General features: G+C 41.6%; 1 protein-coding gene across 3 annotated transcripts in view; it reads left to right on the top strand.

Annotated features, from left to right (window-relative positions):
• The first annotated feature begins 2,562 nt into the window (after nucleotides 1-2,562).
• The window catches only part of CEMIP2 (cell migration inducing hyaluronidase 2), a 60,009-nt gene continuing 41,149 nt past the window's right edge, over nucleotides 2,563-21,422 (top strand). The window contains exons 1-3 of one of the 3 annotated variants that reach the window (XM_048503460.1): nucleotides 2,563-2,683; nucleotides 17,171-17,511; nucleotides 19,188-19,328. In XM_048503460.1, coding sequence (XP_048359417.1) covers nucleotides 17,181-17,511; nucleotides 19,188-19,328 — 472 coding nt within the window. In that variant the 5' untranslated portion in view covers nucleotides 2,563-2,683; nucleotides 17,171-17,180. Of the gene's footprint in view, nucleotides 2,684-6,360; nucleotides 6,609-7,483; nucleotides 7,525-17,170; nucleotides 17,512-19,187; nucleotides 19,329-21,422 lie in introns of those variants that run through there. The other 2 variants (XM_048503459.1, XM_048503458.1) reach the window with 2 other exon arrangements.

Raw genomic sequence — 21,422 nt, forward strand, 5'->3', positions numbered from 1 at the left:
GCCTTGGCTCCTGCAAGATGTAATGTGCTGCCATCAGCTCTGCTGGAGGGAAGATTTAAGAATATGGAAAGTTCTAAAAGAGTTTGTTCATGTGATATGACTACGGTTGAAACACTTGACCATTCTTTGTTTCTATGCCCTAAATACAATAAGATATGCATGAAATACATAAATTCCATTTTCTTGCAATGTTCTTAGTGGCATGAGTGTTATAAGATACCCAATCTCCTGAACAGCTCTGATGTGCTCTTTTGTGAAACTGTTGCAAATTTTATACTGGAAATTAGTAATTTTAACTGTATTTCTTAACCTTGTTTTGTTTTAAAATTTTGTCCTGTTTTATATGCCAATAAAGGCTTGTGTGTGTAATGTTTATTTGTAAATTATTATGTTAAACTGATGTTGACTGATTTTTTTATTGTAATAAATGTTGATTGATTTTTGAAGACTGCTTCACTATATAGTATATATGGATCAACCCTGCTTGACTTATGAGAGTTGATGAGATAAGGGATTATGGGAAGAAATATATATATCAGTGTCCTATAACATGTTTGAATTCATCTCATGCCATTTTTTAAATAGGATTTTTTTCCTGTGTTTTATTTTTGCTTTGGCTTTTACTATTCCTTCTAGAACTGAAAACTCGTAATATAATTGTGTATTCCAAATATGGATATTAATTTATTTCCCTTTCTTGAATAGCAGGTGATTGTTAGGGACTGTGACCCTGTGCTGAAAGAGCTGCACTGGCTGCCCCTTTTTTTCAGGCACAATTCAAAGGGCTGGTTCTTATCTTACTGCATTGTCCAGCCCCCCAGTTAACATCTGCCTCACAAACCTTATTAGCTTTGCACACACACACAAACACACACACACACACACAATAACAACTTCAGGCAGGGCTTTTTCATTAGCAGTACCTCGCTTTTCGAATGGCCTTACCCATGAGGCTCACCTGACACTTCTTCTATGTGTAGATGACAGGCCAAAACATTTCTCTGTACCCCGATTTTTGAAGAGTAGATTTTTTAAAAACACATTTATAGTGCTTTTAGCCTGTAAACTGTTACATTTGTTTTAAGTTCTATGTTTTGATGCACTGGCTTTTAATTCATAACTTCAAATATTTAACATTTTTATTATATTTCATGTTGTAAGGTGCCCTAGGCAGGTTTCCTGGAGAAGTGGCATACATTTTTTCTAAATAAATAACAGGCATGGCATGTAAGCTCTCTGTGCTTGCCAGAGATCCTTGCATAATTTTGCATCATGGTAATTCAAACTTTCCAGTGGTTGTTGGTATGGTTATGTTTAATTTTATAATGGAGTGCAATAAACAAAAGCTATTAAGAATAATCTAGTAATTCTTTTTTCATAACAGACCTTTTCCATCTTGCTGCAGAATGTATCCTTATTAATTTGTAGAATCTGTAGAAGATCTAAATCCTTATGAAGGAAGTTGTTTACATTGAAATATTGGTATCAGCTTAAAGCATATAATGTTCTCTTGCAGTATTAATAGTATTTATTAATAGTATTAATTAGTAAGGAAGAAATGGCTGGGTTTGCTGCAGTGTACATTGTTATTTTCACTACCACCTGATTCTCTCAATTAATTACAAAGTATAAATACAAATAGACTTTTCAGATAACACAAATCCAGGTGATTATAAAATCTCCAGGCCATGGATTTTCATAGTGTGCCAAAAGGACCTTCCAAAATGGTGTGCCTATCTTCATTCAGACATCATAATAAAACTGTGACTTTCTGGATTCTAACAGTACTGAGCTAAATTTGAAACCAGGATTTCTAACTAGGATTTGTAGCTGTCACAGATTTGCTGAGTAGTGCCACCCCTCATGGTGGAGTTGGTTGGAAAAAGAACTTTAAAAAGTACTTTAAACAGAGTGTTATAGTATAATGTCTGAGTACTGCCTTACAATGTACAATTGACAAGCTTTTAAAATTCAAAAATTTACAATAAGTACTCAAGACAGCCAAATATCATAGTCACAGCTATCTGCTTGAATTAATTTTACCACCTGTATCGTTGTCTTAATCCAGTAACAAAGAACACTCCTTTCTTTTTGTTGTGGGGCTGTAGTCTGACACCAGACCAGACCACGGCCACACAGCCCGGAAAATCCATAACAACCAGTTGAATGCGGCCGTGAAAGCCTTCGACAATACTACTTTCTTTGTTTCACACAAACAGATACTGAATGGTTCAGTCACCCAGGTATTTAAACCACTGTTGATGTTCAAATCAGTACTCTGGGCACCTGTAGTTCTCCACTGAGAGAGTAAGATCACCATTCATGATCACTGATTCTGAGTTTATTAACCCAGAAATAGAGTTGGGTCTGACATTTAAACGTCACTAATGATGGTGGGAAAGCTTATTATTTCAAATTGTTAGGCTTTCCAAGTAATATTTGGCTCACAACAATGTGTCACATGAGACAATTCCTGTTTTTCTAAGTCAGAAAAACAGAGCTTGGTGTGACATCCTGAACAGAGAATGTGGCAGACAGTGCTCTTCCTGTGGCAGCACTCTGTGCCTTTATATTAATTCTTCCCTGAAAGATTATCAGCCTGTTTGCTAACTTTCCACATTGTTAACAAGGAGACAGCAGACTCTGTTTTCATTAAGGACTTTGAATGCTCATAACAAAGCAGGTAGGTACAAAACTGTTTTAATTCTAGATTTACTTTTAAACTATAACTATGAAGTCATAGTCTAGCCAAGTCAAATATTCTGGCTGAGAAATATTTTGCAAACTATCACTTTAGAACATACAGGTATGTGATAACTGAAGTAAGATGCTTGTACCTGAAGTAACTGAAGTAAGATGCTTGCTTTTAATCAGAAGTGATTTTGTCTGACTCTAACTTGTTTTTAATTTTTGTTACATTATGTTTCAGAGTTGATTATGTTACACTCCAGTACTTCACTTTTGGCTGCAAATGCCTGGCTATTTCAAGATTATTGAAATTTGCTACATTATCAGTCTAATAAATAGCATTTTTTACTGATACAGGAAATCCGGATTCTATCTACATACATTTGATAACTGTAATCTATCAAGAACTGGAATAAAGAATGGCATCTTTGCAGTCATATTCTGAAGCCATTTCACACTGAATTTGTATCTTTAAATATTTCTTGTGAAAAAGTCTCCACATTTTAATTAACTGTAGCTGTTTCACAAACGTTGCTAGCTTATCTAACTTATAACTGGTCAAATTTGCAGCTTCTTACATTCACTTAGAACGAACATAGTGTTTGAAGAATTTTTTTTTGGGGGGGGGATCAAGAACATAACTCTGATCTGTTTCAGTTCTAACCAGGGACACCCATTTTCCACTTTGCTAACAAAAGACTCAGCTGATCAGGCTATGATGATCCATGTTTTTTGTAAGCTTGTGGATAAACTACTGTAATGCACTATAAGTTGGGCTGTCCTTGAAGACAATCTGTACACTTCAGATAGTTCAGGAAGTGTCAGCCTGATTCTAATAAATGGGCTGATATCTCTTCTATCTTAAAACAGCTATATCGACTGCCAGTTTGCATATGAGTGCACATCAAGGCACTGGAGATGACCTTTAAAAACTATGGCCTAGGGCCCACATATCTGACTGTCTCTCCTCCCATATATCCCTGTGGACCTCAGGATGCCACCTACTGGCTGTCTCCAGTTAATGGAGTCTTTTTGGCCTGTGCCTTCTCCATAGTAGAAACTCCTCAGGATCTCTAAGGAGGAATCTGGAAAAATGAATTTTTTTAGTAGGTGCAGCAAAATAATTTTATTTGTCAGGGATGTGAATGGTATATAAACTGCAGGTATCTCTTGAGAGGAAAGTGAGGTTAATCGGATGGACATTTGTTGGTTTTAAACAGAGGTGCTGTGGAGAGAAACACATCTTACTGTGACATGCCTCTGAAAATGCCAGTCATAGATGCAGGTGAAACTTTAGGAGCAGAAACTACCAGCCAAATGGCCAAACAGCCCAGAAAAACCACAATAGCCAGCTGATTATGGGTGTGAAAATGCACATGGGGGGGTTTAATTATGATTTTTAAATTGACTTAAACCTTGAGGAAAGGTTGGCTATAAATATTTAAATAACTAGAAAGATGGCGTTGAATAGTGTGATGGTCAAATCCACATTACTACTGTGTGCTACATGGGGCTGCCTCGATCACACATTCACATAAGTATTTGGAGTAAGGTGATGAAAAAGGAGGATTAAACAACCATATTACAGACCTTGGTGCTCCTCCACAACAGGATTCTGATAACTTCACAAGAGCAGCAAAGAGTGACAGAATACTAGCAGAGCAGACTAATTTCATCCTTCAGATCGAAAAGTACAGGTAGGGAGACATAAGACATGGAGGACTGCTGGACACTTACCTGCATACCTTTCTAATGCATCTAATGAAGTGAGTTTTGACTCACAAACATTTACCCTGGAACAAAGGTTCTTAATCTTTAAAGCGCACCTTAAGGTCAGCTTTGTTTTTAACAAATACATTTTAACCGAATACATAATTTCCATTAGTAAAACAGTAGTTCTGAAAGGAGCAAAGCAGTAGCTCTAAAGAAAAGCACTTTTAAGATGATGTATGCATCACAACAGGGGCCATCTCAATAGCTGAATGTACAAATGTGTGACTAAGAGTGCAGGCTAGGTTGCTTCAGAAGAATCTGAATGTATACCTCATTTTGGTAATGTTAGCTTAAACATTGCTCGCCTGACAAGCACCCTCAAATTTTTCCCTGGTTCTCTGGGGAGTGGATTTAAAGGGAGAATCTGAGCTCCCTTGATTAAAAAAAACATTGAAAGTATTGTTGAAGGCTTTCACAACCGGATTCAACTGGTTGTTGTGGGTTTTACAGGCTGTGTGGCCGTGGTCTGGTAGATCTTGTTCCTAACGTTTCACCTGCATCTGTGGCTGGCATCTTCAGAGGTGTATCACAGAGAGAAGTCTGGACACAGTGTATAACAGACTTCTCTCTGTGATACACCTCTGATGATACCAGTCACAGATGCGTGCCAGGTGCTTATTAGGAACAAGATCTGGGCTTCTAACCACAACAATAACGATATTTAATGATGCTGTTTGGGCTGGATGGGTGGGAAATCTACCCTGAAACAGCATCACTTTCAATGTTGTTTAAACTAGAGAGCCCAGAGTATCCCTTTAAGGTGGATTTAAAAGGAGAATCTGGGCCCTCTAGTTTAAACAACATTAAAAGTGATGCTGTTTCAGGGTGGATCCCCCCTTCAAAAAATAGGATCACTTTCAATGTTGTTTAAACTAGGGAGCCCTGGGTGTGTTCAGATTTGTGTGTTGGGGCACGTTCTATAATGTGATGGTGACTTTGAGATGACCTGGTGCAAAAAAATGTTGTTTGGTCGTGGTGGAGGAGGGACGCTGCCCATATTTGGGGGGGGGGGGGCGCAAAACTCAGATTTTGTCCCGGGCTCCATTTTCCCTAGCTACCCCACTGACTCAAACGTTCAGCCGGTGCCAGGCAAACTATGGCATTCTGCTGTAGCAATACAGAAGTTAGGTTTAGAGTTGTTTTTTCTTTACACTGAACTATGCTACTATTGCGCTGCCCTAGACCTGGGAATCAGCTTTCTTTCCAAAGACGAGCGTGTCGTGAGACCTGGAAGACTGGAGATGTAATTCAGGCTTTCAAGGTAAAGGGCAGTAAGATTTGCTTCCCAGTAAAACTTGCAACCCAATCCCACCTCTCTCAGAAGAGCCACGTAAATACTCGAAACGTTTCCAGGTTATTACTCCATTACTAGTTTTTCGGTGGCGACACCACAGATCTACTTCAGGGCACATGTATTTCACCCGCTCTTTTCGACATATACAGCGAATGCAAGTTTTTTTGTTTTGTGCCAAAAGCAGAATCGGTTTGAATCATGGGACAAAAGACTTGTGCGTAGTGTACGACTTCGTGAATCCTCTCGCAAACGGCTTCCATCTCTGTGTAAAAAAGGATTGCCCGGCTTTGGCCTACAGCTTCGGTCTTGTGCCGCTTGCTGCAGACGCATCGGTGACACCGGGCTAACGAAACAAAACAAAACTAGGCAAAGAGAATCAGCCTCACTGCGCGGATGCGAACTCTGCAGCGCAGGTTCGTGCAAAAAGCTCAAGCCAAGCCCAGCGGTGGCTGCCGTCCAGGCCCCGCAGGGAGAGGACGGGCGTGAACTGAAGGCGGCTGCCTTCAGTTCCTCCCCCAGTAGCTGTTCTGGAAAAGGGGGCGAGCCTTGGAGGTCTCCGCCTCCCCGCGTCGCCGAGGGAAGGAGAGGAGGGGGATGCCAGCGAAAGCCGGCCAAGCGCCGCTGGGGAGAGGAGGGGTGTGCGGCCGACTGGGTGGGGTGGCACCGCGTCGGACACGGCTTTTTCCCCACCAGCGAGGCAGCTGAGAGGGGGGGCCAGGGCCGCCGTCTGCGGAGCCGGCTGGTGGGGCGCGCGAAGAGTGCAAGGCAGCATGGCTCAGCCCCCTCCGCCCTGACCGCGCCTCCTTCCCCGCTGCTGCTGCTGCCGCCTCCGCCGCCTGTCCTCAAGGCCACGGTGAGTGCCGCCCTACTGGCTCTTCGGCTCCCTGGGCACTGGGATCCGGATCCCGCAGTTTGTGGCTCCCCTTTCCGGGACTCCAAAGGGCCCCCGCGCCGCGCCCGTCTCGCTAGCTCTCCCCGACTCTGCGCTCCTGAGCCGCGCGCTCTGCTTTCCGCTCTGCTGCTGCTGCTGCCTCCTCCCTCTTCCAGACTTCCAGTTTCGCCTGCCTGCCTGCCTGCCCGGCCTCAGGCTCAGCCGCTTTATCTCCAGCCTTGTCCCGTCTCCCCCTAATAGCCTTTCTCTCTGCTCTCTCACCCCTGCGCTAGTCATTGTTTTCTGGTTGCTCTCCTCTTCGTTGCGTGACTCGAGACGTCTCGACGCGCTGCAGCACCTACTGGCCACCTTCGTCCTCACCACGGAAGGAGATAACAGACTTGGCAGTCCTAAACGGAGCGGGTTAAACCCCCTTCCCAGTTTCCCATTAGTCGCCCCAGCTGTGAGTATATGGGGCGGGGGGGGGGGGGAATAGAGTCAAGTCCTGAGCTGGTTTATTGCTGTCAGGTGGGGCTGCGTGCCACCTCTCTCCTGTCCTGCCGGTTTGGGCGAGTTGAAAAACTAAATGATCCTTGTGCTGGTCCCTATGCGTTTCGCATCCCACCCTGAATGCCTTGCTTCTCCTGGTTGCATTGGTCTTTCTCTTATTTGCTTACTTTACCTTGAATTGCCCTGTTCTTTTGACTTCTCCTCCTTCATCACACCCCCTAGTAGTGTTTGTTTCCAGGTTATCAATGCCTGTTCTCGGTTTTGAGCTGAAACCCAAACTGTGGCCTGCCCTCCTTTTCCCTCACAGCTGATTCATAGCATGCTTTGCTGCAAGGAAGTGGCCTGAGGGAATGCAGCTGTCCAGTTCCTCAGCAATTTCTCACCTCAGGTACTAATGTCAGCAGCTTTATCTGTTGCCGCTCACCCTAAATCTAATTAGAGATGTGAAGAATTTGATCCTTGTGTTTTCTTCTTGGTCAAGTGCAAGACTCTCATCCTTTTTCTGTTCCACAGCCCAAGCAGCTTCAAAGAAACATCCCACCATTTATTTAAACTTGAGAGAAAATGAAGCTCCCATCCCCTTGTTCACTTTCTCTAGCATGAGCATGTTGCTGCAGCATACACAACCAGCTTTTTTCCAAGTAGAGGATTACAGTCTCCCTGACACACCCTCAAACCTTTTCTTGTTTCAGACTCAGACAACTTATTTCTTTCTCAAAATGTTGATACCAATTAGTGCTGGTATATACCTTACAGTTTGTGAAGAGTGTCAAGTTTTGCTTGCTGAGATAGCACCATTGGTTGCATTCATTGCACGAGACAGCATATGTTCTTTGGTCAACAAAACAAATACTGTCGAAGGCTCTCACGGCCGGACTCAACTGGTTGTTGTGAGCTTTCTGGGCTGTGTGGCCGTGGTCTGGTAGATCTTGTTCCTAATGTTTCGCCTGCATCTGTGGCCGGCATCTTCAGAGGTGTATCACAGAGAGAAGTGTATTACTTCTGGACACAGTGTGTAACACACTTCTCTCTGTGATACACCTCTGAAGATGCCAGCCACAGATGCAGGTGAAATGTTAGGGACTAGAGATTTACCAGACCATGACCACACTGCCCAGAAAGCCCACAACAACCAAAACATATACTGTTTCTGATAAAAATCACATAAAATTAGCAGTTGAAGTTGAATCTCAGTTGAAGAGAGTTAGCTGTGGAAGTACCTTAATTTCCACTTAAATGTAGAAGTCATACATGTTTATTAATAGTACTACATATGTTTGAGAGGATAGAGGCTACTCAACAGCAGTTTGCTTCAAACTGTATAATTATGCTTTTATACCACTTTCAACCACTTAGATAGTGGTTGAAATATAAACTTTTATCAATGCCTGCATTGAGAGAGAAAAAATTGCTTATTGTGTAATTGGCAGCCTGAGCAATACCTCATCCCTAAGTCTGTCACAGGGTTGCAATACCATTTTAGAGGGTTTTAAAAATACTTTAAATTTTTTAAAATATTTATTTATATTAATTTTTAACTTTTTCACATTTCTACCTTTCTTACCCTTTTACTTTACGTGGTTTATAGGAAAGTATTATAGTTTGTATTTGTTCAGAGACCTGTGTTTTCAAGTATATGGCAGTTTGCAGAAATCTGGCATTTTATAAAGTGCTTCCATGAACTACTTTACTAAAGCTAGTGGTGGCAGTTTTGTGTGACCAGTTTCATACATGCAAATACCTTTGCTATTAGTAGGTTTATATTCCAGACTGGAATTATTAGCCAGTACCTCCAGTAAGAAGCCAGGTCACTGGTCAGCAGAGCTGAAAGCACAGCTCACTTTTTGCATCCATTTAGCCTACAACTGTTCTCTGTGTATTTATGTTGGAAAGCATTATAAAAGAGCTTTTCTAGAAAATTTTACCAGTGTAACAAAGAATTTACTGTGTATGGTGAACAGTGCAAGTGGGGGGAGGGGAGGGTGAAAGCGCTATGGAAGCAAATACCCCCCACTTGTTGGTGATAAAGTGATGTGGAAGCACCAGCCAGTGTGGGTGTACAGTGAGTTCAACAGGGGACCTGGAGGTGAACACGAAGGGTGGAATCATCCAAGCTGGTCCCCCCCCCCCCATAAGACTTGTGTCAGTTAACAACTGTGCCGGCATCTTTGTAATGGGGGAATGAAAGCCAGGAGGATGTAGGGATTGGGGACATAACATTGGAAGCTCACTGCCAATAGCAGGTATGGGGGCCTTTCAGTTCAGGCATTCCCACAGGCACTCCACTCCTGGTTGTTTGATGTAGGATGGGAATTACTATGGGACCAAAACAATAACTCAGTAGGGTGGGGGCGGGAGGCCTGACCCAATAAGGGGGTCCTACCTGCCAGTTCTGCCTGACAAGCTCCCCGCATCTGCCATGGTCATTTTCTTATGGAGTGTGGTGGCCTTTCCTGGATTGCTGGGTCCAGACTTTCCAGCTGGGGTGGGGTGCGGGGCTGGTCCACTGGTGGTTCATGTCTGGCAAAGGCCATTGGCCATGGCACTTGAGGGGGTAGGAAATCAGCCACCATAATTGTTACTGACTTTGTTTATAAGGTCGTGGACGGTACTGGTCTGGGATACCTTACAGGGGTTGGATTTTTCTGAGCTTGGGATGGGGACTCCCAGTCAACAATAGCTAGAGGCTGGGGGTTGGCAAACCTACCTGGGCCCTTTGATAATTTAGTTAATAAAACCACAGATGGTAGAACCATTATTCACCCTTTGAGTGTTTAAGTGTGTCTGCTATTGCCAGTTTTGCAGTGGCAAGCAGGCTCAGAAACAGTTCTGTATATAGAGCAATATGTCCTTTTATATAACCCAACAGAATAACTTTGGGGTCAGGGAATATTACAAGCCATCAACAGACTGCAATACCCATTTCCAAAGGGGTTGAATTTTTAGCTTCTGAAATGGAGTTTATTGGAGTATATTAAATTTTGTTAGTGCAGGAATATTTGTGAGACAGGCTTTAGAAAATACAGTGGTTACTAACATGAGGTCAGTTGACCCAGATGCAGAAAAAAATAAATATAGTCTTTTATAACTGCATATTCCTTCGTTAATGAGTTTAGTTGCCCTTAACTTTTCATGCTGGCCCCACTGGCACTTTTTGATAAGGCATAATTTAACAGTGTTAGAGCAATTTACCCCTTTCCCCATTTATAGCACTGAATGAAAATACTGAAACAGTGGAGAAAATATATTTTCTTACATTCTCCCTGATGACTTCACTGTTGTTTATTCCTTTACTGCCAAAGAGAAATGCTTAATGAAAAGTTGATTTTTTTCTTAGCAGTTGGTGAGACATCTCCCCCCCCCCCATGTCAGATTTGTAGAATACACTGTTTGTTTGGGCAGTAGTTAAATCTAGTGGATTTTGTTCAAAGAAAAGAAAAAGATGAAAGCTAGGTTACATATCCTATTACTTGTAACTAAGAAAGTATGTGCAAGTATACATACAGTTTTTGGCCAGAGTGAGTAACAGTCATAAATCATATGAAATTCAATATTTCAACTTCAGCAAGGCTGTGGAGTACAGTAGCTGCTCATGCATGAAAATTTAAGTATTCAACCACAAAAACATCCCTGTAGGTATGATGTCTGCTTTTGTACAGTGCTATGCATATAATGTAAGATTAGTTGGGTTTGGGTATACTAGAATGTTTGAGAAGCAAGAAAATGAAACATGACTATAACTAAACTAAATAGGAGGACTGATAACACTTATTGAGAGTCAACAAAGGGTGTAGATGTTTAAGAGTGACAGACACTGTTCTGGTTTGATTCCTTATTCCCTCACATGAGTGATGGACTCTAATCTGGGGATTCCCCATTCCTCCACAAAAAGCCTGCTGATTGACCTTAGTCACAATTCTCTCAGAACTCCCTCTGCCCCACTTGCCTTACAGGGTGCCTGTTGGGGGACGGGAGAAGCAGGTGTAAGCCTTTTGGAGATCCCTAGAAGTAGAGATAGAAGTAGTCTGCTATGCAAGTAATGGGTCGTTACATACTCATGAGGTGATGTCACATCATGACATTACTGACTCATGGCATGATGTCACATCATGACATTTATGAGGTGGCTTCCAATTGCCTTCTTTAGTCATTTTCACTTTACTTCTGGCAAACTGGGTATTCATTTAACCAACCTCTGAAGGATGAAAGGCTGAGTTAACCATGAGCCATCTACCTGAAACTGACTTCTGTTGGCATCTGTTTGGAGATGGTGGCAGCCACTGCTCTTGATTTTGCTTGTAGTCCAGGCTTCCCCTCCCCCATCGTGGCTGATGCTCAGTTCTTCCTCACTCCCAGCTGATGCCTGGCACTCCTCTGACCCATCAGTTGGCATCCAGCTCTCCCCCTGACTGTCACCTGGTACTTTCCTGCCATTCCTGCACTTACCCAGCACACTGGGCAGATTGGGAAGACAGTGCTGGGTCAAAAATGCCCCCCCCCCAAACAGCCAGTCTTGACAGAGGATAAATCATGGGCTCTAGCACTGATGGCAGGCAGAAGAAGGCAATTGGAGGGCCAGCATGGAGCTGCAAAAGTCTGGTTTTCTGGCCCCAGCCCAACACCCAGGCCCATCTGACAACTCCAAGGGGGGGGGAGGAGGCAGTCTCCATCCTTCCCTGACTAAGACAGTGAGGCAGGGCTGCAGGCCACCCAGCAAAAGGTGGCCTGGCTGAGCTAGATTGACACCCCTCGGCCCTATGGGGAGTTGGGATTAGGGCTTCAGGGGGCAGAAGTGGGAGGGAAGAGGAAATAAGAGGCAGCAGGGTGAAGTAGGAGTGGGGAGGAAGAAGGAGCAGGGAGAGGGATGAGGAGAGCAAGTTAGAGAGCCAGAGTAAGAGTGAGAGAGAGAAAAGGAAAGACCAGAGAGACCCAGACTTAAGGAGGTCAGGCAGTCTGGGTTGGTGGGGCCCAATACCAGCCTGAGTGGCCACACAGCAAGGTAATCAGCAGGGCTAGATCCAGGGCTTGGGGTGGAAAAGGCCAGTTGAACATCTGCTCCCAAACTACCTGGAGCAAGGAAGGACCATAGATGGCCCAGGAAAAGGGAAGGAGGGGCGGCACACCCAGCAAATCTGGACCAGGAGAAGGGGAAACCTTGACTGGAACACTACAGCTTACCACTTTGTGCCATGGGGCTCTCTGGTGACTCCTATCAGTACAGAAAAGAGTGGTATTAAAAACAGCTCTTCTTTTTATTGTACTGGCTATCTCCATGGACACAACAATTTTAAAAGACTGTTGTTCCTTAAGGGCTATTTTTTTGAAATTGCTGATTATTAGGAACAGTTGTGAAGTAGACTAGGGATAACAGGTTGTAATATCAGTTTTACAGGAGTTGATTGATGAAAGCATTTCTCCTACTTGGGATTTTTTTAGTATCCTAGGAGAAAACTGTGCCTTCTCTTGTATACTAAAGGGTAAAGAAATTGTTTGTTGTATCAACGTATCCTTAGTAAGTTCTAAGTTCTGTGGCCTAGTAAAAATCTTGTCTTTCAGCTGATCTATACAGTAAGTACAATCTTGTGAGTTGTAAAAGAAAAACGTTATTTTCCTGAAATGAATCAATAGACTATCCTAATAGACTTGCAGTCTGGATGCCCTTGGATCACTAAACTCTGGTAAACTTTTTAGTTTTCTCATTCTGTCTCTTCTGCCTTCATGTTGTTGAATGGCAAACCTGGTGCTCCTATGCCTATTAGTCAGGCAGCAGAATAAATATCCTTGTTTCTATGGTTAGTTTGCAAATTAAAGAAAAGAAGAACAGCCCCAAAAGCATGTTCATTGTACTCTAAGAACCCAGGGAGTGTTTGGGGAAGCTGAGTGTCAGCTAAAGGACAGTGGTCGTAGAAAAATCGCAAGTATGTGTGGGGGAAGATTTCTACCACCCTGGGATGTCTTCAGTTTTTGAAAAGTTGTGGAACAAAAAATCTCTGGGTTAGGTGGGGAGAATTCATTATTATTGGAAGACAAATGATTCAGTCCTAATTAATGCTCCCCTCCCACCCACGAATTTCAACACCCGGAAGTAAGGGTGATATTAGGTTGGGTGTTTATATGTGCCTTAGGACAGTCATCTTCTACCTTAATTTCTGCATTCCTGTAACTGACCAGGTTACATTTGATATTTTCACTGTTCTAGCTTTGGATGTTCCATGTCCTTGGAAAAAAAAATGGAAGTAGAATATGTTCACTATTTTGAATGACTTGCAAAATTAATTTTTATTTTAGAGAAGCTTGGTGAAATTTAGGTTAATGATCTGGCAGGAAAATGTTTTTGAGTAAATGCCTCTCTAGTTTCTTAGCCCAAATATAAATATGCTGTTAAAGCAGCTGCACAAGGACGTTGAGCACTGATGCTGACTTGGTTTTTTGTTGATATAACAAAATACAGTACCAATTGACATGAAAACATAAACCCTCAAAACTATGGAAAGATGGGAAGGAATAAAAACTTACAGAAACTTCTTTAGTAATGGCCATATTAGGCACATATATGCACCACAATTAGCATCAATTCTATTAAAGCATCTAAAGTTCATAGAATGATAGTATCCCAGTAGGGAATTCTCCCTTCCTAAGTGGAAGCAGTCTAGAGGGCCCTTTGTTATGGCTCACAGCCTTCCCTGTCCCCCCCCCCCCCGCCCGCCCTGGCATTTGTCTTGCCAAGTGGAATTTGGAAACTTGATCCAATAAGCAGGACCTGAATAGCTTAACACCTCCGGTGGGATCAGTGCATACTTTCAGAAGGCCAGAAGAACAATGTCTGTCTTCAGGGATAAAATAGGCAGAACATGCAGTCCATGTCCTATTGGCCCTAAATGTATGCTGTGGATTGCACCAGAGTTCACTTCTTAACTATCAGCCGGCAGACATCTGGACAAAAAAAATCAAGAAGTATTTAGACGTCTGTATGGATGTCTGATGTTGGGCATATTTAGCATTTTTGTTTAAATGTCAATTATTTTTTGTGAAAGTATTTTCTAAGTAATTCTTTTATGGGTGATAACATCATAAGCCACTTTTTAACGATCAGTGGTTATCTAGTCTTCCTAATAATGCAAAGTGAAGACTGTGATAAATGTCTGACAGAGACTTTGGTGGGCTAAGCATTATCTAATGTAATAATTTTAACTATGCCATTAAGGGTTGTCTTGAAGCAATTTTTTGAAGTACAATAGATGTCAGCAAATGGTTACTGTGTCTATGTATTTTATATTAAAGAGATGGGGTTTGGCTTTACTATTTTACTATTACTATTTTGCTATTGATCTTTACTATTTGCCATGTTAAGTTTCTAAAGCAGCACCAGCATTCACAAAGTAATAATTTCTGATCAGCATGTATTGCAGTGGGGAGTGTGCTTACAGAGGATAAGAGGCTGTGCTTTTTTGCTTAAATGTTAAAAATATAATCCTGCTCAAACTGTTGCTGAATATTTAGTCAGTTATGTCGGCTTTATGTTTCCTCTTTCGAACAAAGGAAATTCTTTAAAGACACTTTGTTCCTGTGCTGTGGGCTGTCCATTGCCCATGGAGTTTGACTTGACACAGGGACAGGTGCAAAGAACACAGAGAGCCTGGGCACGCTTTCTGCCCTGCATTGTTCTTACTCCTTTTAATGTTTTACTCCTCTCTTCTTTCATTGTATGCATGTCTGGCAACATATTGTGTTCTTTGAGGCATAAAGTTTTCTTTCATCCTGAAACATAGCAGACTTTACTACTTTTTTACTGTAGTTGATTTTCATGGGAAATATCGATTCACCTTTAATTCTGCTTGGTACACTGCATGAACATACTACACTAGAATTTAGTTTAACTTGGTTGAGCATAAATTTGCTACACAAATCCATTGTTGCTTATGAGAAATGTGTAAGGCAAAGATTTGAAAGACTGGTGGGATTTTGCTGTAGGGTTTGACCGATGTTCTGTGGATATCATATCCACGATTCTGTGGTGGTATGTGGAGGTTGCTGCAACAGATTAGCATGGCCATTCTTCTGAAATTAAGATGCAAGTGACATCTTAGATCTGTGACACATCTGTCAATTCAGATGTGTTCTGTTGTAATGGATATGTATTTCTAGAGGTGCTTAATTTCTGAAAACTTCAATGCCAGGAGAAAAAATGGAAATTGGGGGGGGGGGAAGTTAAAATCTGTTTAAGTACTTTTTTGCTATGTAATTTTAAACTAATTAATTTAACAACATGAAAAGCATCATTCATTACTCAGCATAAAGAATTGTGTCCTTTGGCATATGGAATTTAATGTTTAAATATCTTCATATCTTCAATAAGAAAAATTGCAAGTATATTTAAGAAAGATCTACAAACGTCTGCACTCTCTGTTACCATAATATATGTCTTTTTCATTTTGGCCTTTGGAGAAGTTGGAAAATATAAACATGGAAGTAATAAACAAAGAGCCTCATCCAGAGGAAGGAGGGAAAATCTGCCCTGCAGCGGTACACCACCACAATGGCAGATTTGACCTTCCCAGGGTAGTTACCCAGCGGAGTTATGATTTCGCCGGTTGTGCAGCTGCTGCTACTCCCCAAGCACTGAAATGTGGCTCCCCCATCCCAGCCTTTGGTGGTGTTCTGCTGATGGCCCACGTAGCAGACTTTGCTACATTTTTTGCTGTAGTTAGGCTTTTGCACATGTTGGACTTAAGCCGCCTTTTTAGGTGGTGTAAGTCCATTGGGGTCTGCAGGAGCTTCTTGGTGGTGGGGAGACTTTTGGACTTTTTGATCCTCTCCACGCCTCCAGGAAGCCTCTTTGGGGGTGGCAGCTGGGTCAGCTGTGGTGCTGCGGCCAGGCACCCGGCTGGTGGATGCGGCTGAAAGCCCTTCAGACTCTGAATATTCAGTTTACTGTATAAGCCTAAGTGCTTGTATACGTTACACCTAGCATCTTATGAACTATCTGAACAGGGTGCAGGAAGTCCACTTCTGAAATTATCTACTGACTTAATGATTGGATTGCCAATTCTTAGAAAACCTGTTCGTGTAATTTTTTTAACAGGATGGAGAAGGGTGGGTAGATCTCTTCCAACTGTGCCATTCCTTCTTTCTGAGGGCAGGACCTGCCTAGCTTGGAATGGGGAGGGGGAGTGTCTGTGGAGCTTTCGACTTTTGTGGTGTTCTTTGTTAGCCAGAGTCCCAGTTTTGAATAAACATACCTATTGCAAAGGACTGAGGATGGAATAGGAATTCTGTCGGTCTTTCTGCCTGAGTTGGATTGCTGCTTTCTGCCTGAGTCTTTGGATTGCTGCTGAGCCATTATTGGGCCTTTTTCTGTTAATTTTGCTGGTGGGGATAGTTTTGTTAGACTTTTCAGTTGCTTTATTACCCATATCTTTGAAGGTGGGGTATTTATACTTTCTAAATAAAATTATGTTCTAAATTATTTCTTCAGGGTTTATAGTTGTATTTATAAGATTTAGCTTTTACTGTTTTATCGCTGCTTTTAAAAATTTAGCCATTTTATGTTATATTATGTTTATTGTTGTACACCGCCCGGAGCCCTTCGGGGATAGGGCGGTATAAAAATCTAATAAATAAATAAATAATAAATAAATATTTTTAATATAGCAAGTCTAAACCTTGTTTGGAGGTAGGGGCATATGAACCAAAATTTGGACATAGTTGGCATGCCTTGGAAATTCTCTTCTACTTGTGTTATATAATCAATTGTTGTCTAACTGCAAAAACTGGAATACTTGACCATAAACCATCTTATTCCTATAGCTTTTGTTCATCAAAACATTGCAAAATTGGCTGTGTAAGTGGTGATGATCAATTTTTTATTCAATAGAGTTTGAAATGTGTGTATTATTTGAATATCTGCAAAATTTCCCCCTCCACATTAGTCAAGAAGCTCCAGCTGGCTGGATACATACTAATGAAGTGTGTAACTCAAGTGAATTACTTAACAACTTGAATTTTAAATTGTGACTCTTTTGTTCTTGTTCTAGTGACTGTAACATGCAAACCATTGATCCCAAGACGAGTTCTCCTGCCTTTCTTCAATCTCAGAATGGAAGCAGCCATAAATCTTCAGGATATATCCCCGGAAGAATTGTTGTCCCTTTTCGTCCTCCACCCCCTCCAAAGAACCAAGCTTCAGCCAAATTTACTTCTGCAAGACAGGAAGCTCGTGCCACAGTAGCCTCCTCAGATGAGCAGCGACATCAAGCAGAAGCAAACAGAAAGAAAAGACACAAAAATACCCTCATTTGCTTTGCCATCTCTAGCTTTTCATTTTTTGTTGCACTGGCAATTATTTTAGGAATAGCATCAAAATATGCTCCTGATGGTGAGTTGTTATCCCAGTCATGTTGCTCTCTGTAGATGTGTGTCCTAATTTGTTGCATCCTATGCATATCCTGTCCAGACCCCTCCACCTCATTGTTTGTTCATGCTACATAGTTTGCCTGATGTATAGAGATGGCTTATGTCAAGGCAAACTGTATCAAGGTGTACATTTCTGAATAACTTCCAGGTCTCCGGCACAGTTTAACAAATAAAATTGGAAACAATTATATCAATTCAAACAAAATTAAAAAACAAGAACAGAATTCATGTTATGCCTTTAATTTTTATTTAATCCATGTAGTGCCTTTAAAAATGTTAAATCTATGTAGTGCCTTTTAAGTAGATTTTTTTAGGTTATGGGGTTAATATGTGATTTTCAATCACTGTTTGTAAAATGCATTCAGACAAATGTTTGAACTTTACTTTAAAAGGTGCCACATAAGATCAAAGTGTTCGTGTTCCTGTTCCAGTTGTTCATTTATACTTCAAATGAAATTAAAATCACAAATATATGATTTTTGTAAGATCTAGTGAGGTATTTACTATGCTTTTGTTTTGTTTTGACTCTTTGCTGCAGTCCTTATTACACAGACTTATAATAAATCACCCATGGAACCGGTGCAAGTTGTGAGTGGCTTTTTGGCTTCAAGGGGTAGTTCATATCTGCTATGGATCCAGTTTTCCCATTGCATACCCCAGGTTAAAACTGTTGGACTTGAGTTCAAATAAATGTAATGTCACAAAGAGGGCACACAAAGAAAAAGATGCAAACATATAGAAAATTGGAACATTCCAGTTATAGTGGGAGGGATAAAAGAATCTCATTCATGCTTGAGACTTTTCTTCTACAGTGTGCTGTACATAGGGAACAAGCCTTTGAAGCTTGTTTCAGAGCTTCAGCCAGAAAAGAATGTAGTAGGCAGCATCCTAACGAGAGTAAGGCTGATTCCGCATGGGCCAAAAAAAGCAGTGTGAAACCGGTGTGAAAATGGTGTAAAAGGGTTTAAAACGTTGTAAAAGGGTTTATACTGTTTTCACACCGTTTTCACACTGCTGTTTTTGGCCCATGCGGAATCAGCCTAAGCCACTGGAAGCAGTTTTTCACCAAGCTTTTGGGTTTTTCAGTGTCTGCCTGTTGTCCTGCGATCATAATCCAAAACATTTATTTTGAACTATCCATTTCTTACAACAGTAGTGGTTCCTTATGATTGCTTTTGTTCCGAGTGGGTGTCTGTGTTACCAAGTATGAACAAATGCATGTGGGGAGGCATTCTGGGCATCAATTCCCTAGCCTTGGAACTCTTTTGTTTTTCTTCAGAGTACTGAAGAGCAAGCATGGGCTTCCTGTAAAAGAAACATAGCCCCTTTTAATTGGATTATGTGTTTAATGGTTGGAGAGTAATTAAAATAGCTCTTCTTCCTATCTGTTCTGGGCTGGAATTCTAAACTGGGGGGAAATCCCTTTGAAAGAATAGGATTTATTTGTGAATCATAGTATTATGCTTTTTGAACAAATTGTGGTACGTTTTATGTTGGGGTGATAAGAGTTGAGCCCAGGAAGTGAATGAATTAAAATAACCTTTTGTAGGGGAAACAAGTTTTTTTATCCCCACTTTGAAGAGTTTCCCAGCTATCAAGATGGTTTTATCTATAACTGTGTTTCCTTTTATATCGCAGAGAATTGTCCAGATCAGAATCCTCGCCTTAAGAACTGGAATCCTGGACATGATAGAGAAAAGAAATTCATAATCAAGCAAGGAGATCTGTTTCGTCTAAATGTTGATGCCACAGTGCACTCTATAGTAATACAGGATGGAGGTATGCCAGACAACTTCATGGGTTCAGTATGTCTTGAAAGCAAAGTAGATGCTTTCACTGGAATTTGTTTGTGTATCTGTTGCATTTACATATAAAGTGAGGAAGAAGGTCTGATTTTTACAACAGAAAGTGTATATCGGTGAGATAACATCATCTGTGTCTCTACACTTTGGCCCTTTCTGCATGGGACCAAAAACAGCAGCCCAGGGACGGAAAAACACTGTTTCCTGGGGAGCTGTTTGCACAGGCAGCGCTGCTGCAACTCAGCAGTACCGTCCTGTGTGGCCCTGAGTGGCGCGAAGATGCCGCTTTCCACCTCCCTTCCCATCGGCGCTGAAGACGCCGCTTTCCCGTCCCCCCCACTCACCTCGTCCTCCAGCGTCAGTCTGGAGGGCTGCTGAGACCCGCCCACGCTGCCCTCCGGCCGGTCTGGAACGCAGGGGGGAACGCAGAAGAGGCGGCTCTGTGTGGAGCTGCCTCTTCTGCGTCAGCCTCTGCGGGGGCCGCTCGCACGCTCCCGTGCGAACGGCCCCCTCCGCTCTACCGGCATAATTTCTGCCGGTGGAGAGGCGCCCTTTCTGCTGTGCGGAAAGGGCCTTTGAAACTTGAGGTCTTATCTCTATGCTAGTTTAGTTTTAATACTAGTGATGAACTAGTGGAAATGTGTCCACAGTGGTGGAGCACAGCCAAAGAAGGAGGATTCCATTCCCCCCACCTACAGACACCTTCTGTTTTAGATAAACATACACAAGTTCAATTGTTGTACCAATGCCTGTTTTCCCCCTCCTAAAACTAGTGTTTGTTCTCGAAGTTGGTAAACATTTGTGAAAATGCTAGTATTAATGAAAAGATTGACATGAGTGTGGAACATCAGGAAAAACTTAAATAATATTTCATAATTTTGCTTCTTATTCTTATTGAAACTGAGACGGTTTCTTGCAAAGCATTTTAAATGGTGTGCCCAAATAGGCTGCTTTTTTGCCTGTTACATTCTTTTTAAAAATATGTAACAATAGCCTTGCTTTGGAACTCTACAGTATTTTAAAGTTCTGCATGATTGCATGCTGAGGGAGCAACAAATCTGTGTCTATTTAACAAAAACAATGTGGGGTTAATTCAGCGATAATTGTGTAATGTAGTGTGTTCCAGCAGTTTCTGAACATTACTTGGCACTATGGAAAATAGTGCATCCTTAACAATTAAATTGTAGCATTTCAGTTGTGGATATTAACAGAATTTCAAGAAATGATGGCATTCACCCTGAGAATTAAGGAAATTCGCATTTGGGAAGATTACAGTACATTTTGGTAATTTCTAAGAATAGAGTACAGAAGTTCAGAACAGCAATTAAAGAAGATTATTTCTAAAGGAAGTTTCCTCCCAGTTTACTTCCTGTGCAGTGGAAGCAGGATGTCATAAGAGCAAAAGAACATTGTGCAATGGTAATAAATCCAAGTTCCGAAAACCGAGGAGGAATAATCTAGGAATCTTAGCAACTTTTCCATGTACAGTTAGGACTCCCCCTGATATTCCTTTCAGCATCACTTTTTCCAGTAGTCAGACAACACTGTAGCTCGATTCAACAACTAATTATTACCACTTTTACCCTGTTGTCACTGGGTTAGATTCTTAGCAGCTTTTTGTACTGTAGCTATTTTTATGACATCTGTTGATCCTTGGAGTTTGCAAAACATTATTCAGAGCACTGGTGTTAAAACAGACAGCACATTTTAACACTCCTTTCTTCCTGAAACTTAATGCACCTTTATCTCGCCCTTACGGGAACTAAAGGTGTTGTGCATCGTTTTTACTCTTCTCCACTTTACTCCTGCAGTAATCCTGTACTATGTCTGTATGTATATGTGGTCCAAGGTCAAGCTTTATAGGGGGAGCTTCAGTTTGGTTTTCCCAGACCCTAAGACTCTCCAACCATTATGCCACACTAGCTCTCATAATTTTTTTAAAAAGTGTATATCTGCCTCCCATAGTTATCCTATGTAGTCATCCTCCTAAAACTAATGTTTGTTCTCAAAGTTGGTAAACATTTGTGAAAATGCTAGTATTAATGAAAAGATTAGCATGAGTGTAGAACAT

Source organism: Sphaerodactylus townsendi, linkage group LG07 (assembly GCF_021028975.2).
Source record: "Sphaerodactylus townsendi isolate TG3544 linkage group LG07, MPM_Stown_v2.3, whole genome shotgun sequence".
Classification (NCBI taxonomy): domain Eukaryota; kingdom Metazoa; phylum Chordata; class Lepidosauria; order Squamata; family Sphaerodactylidae; genus Sphaerodactylus; species Sphaerodactylus townsendi.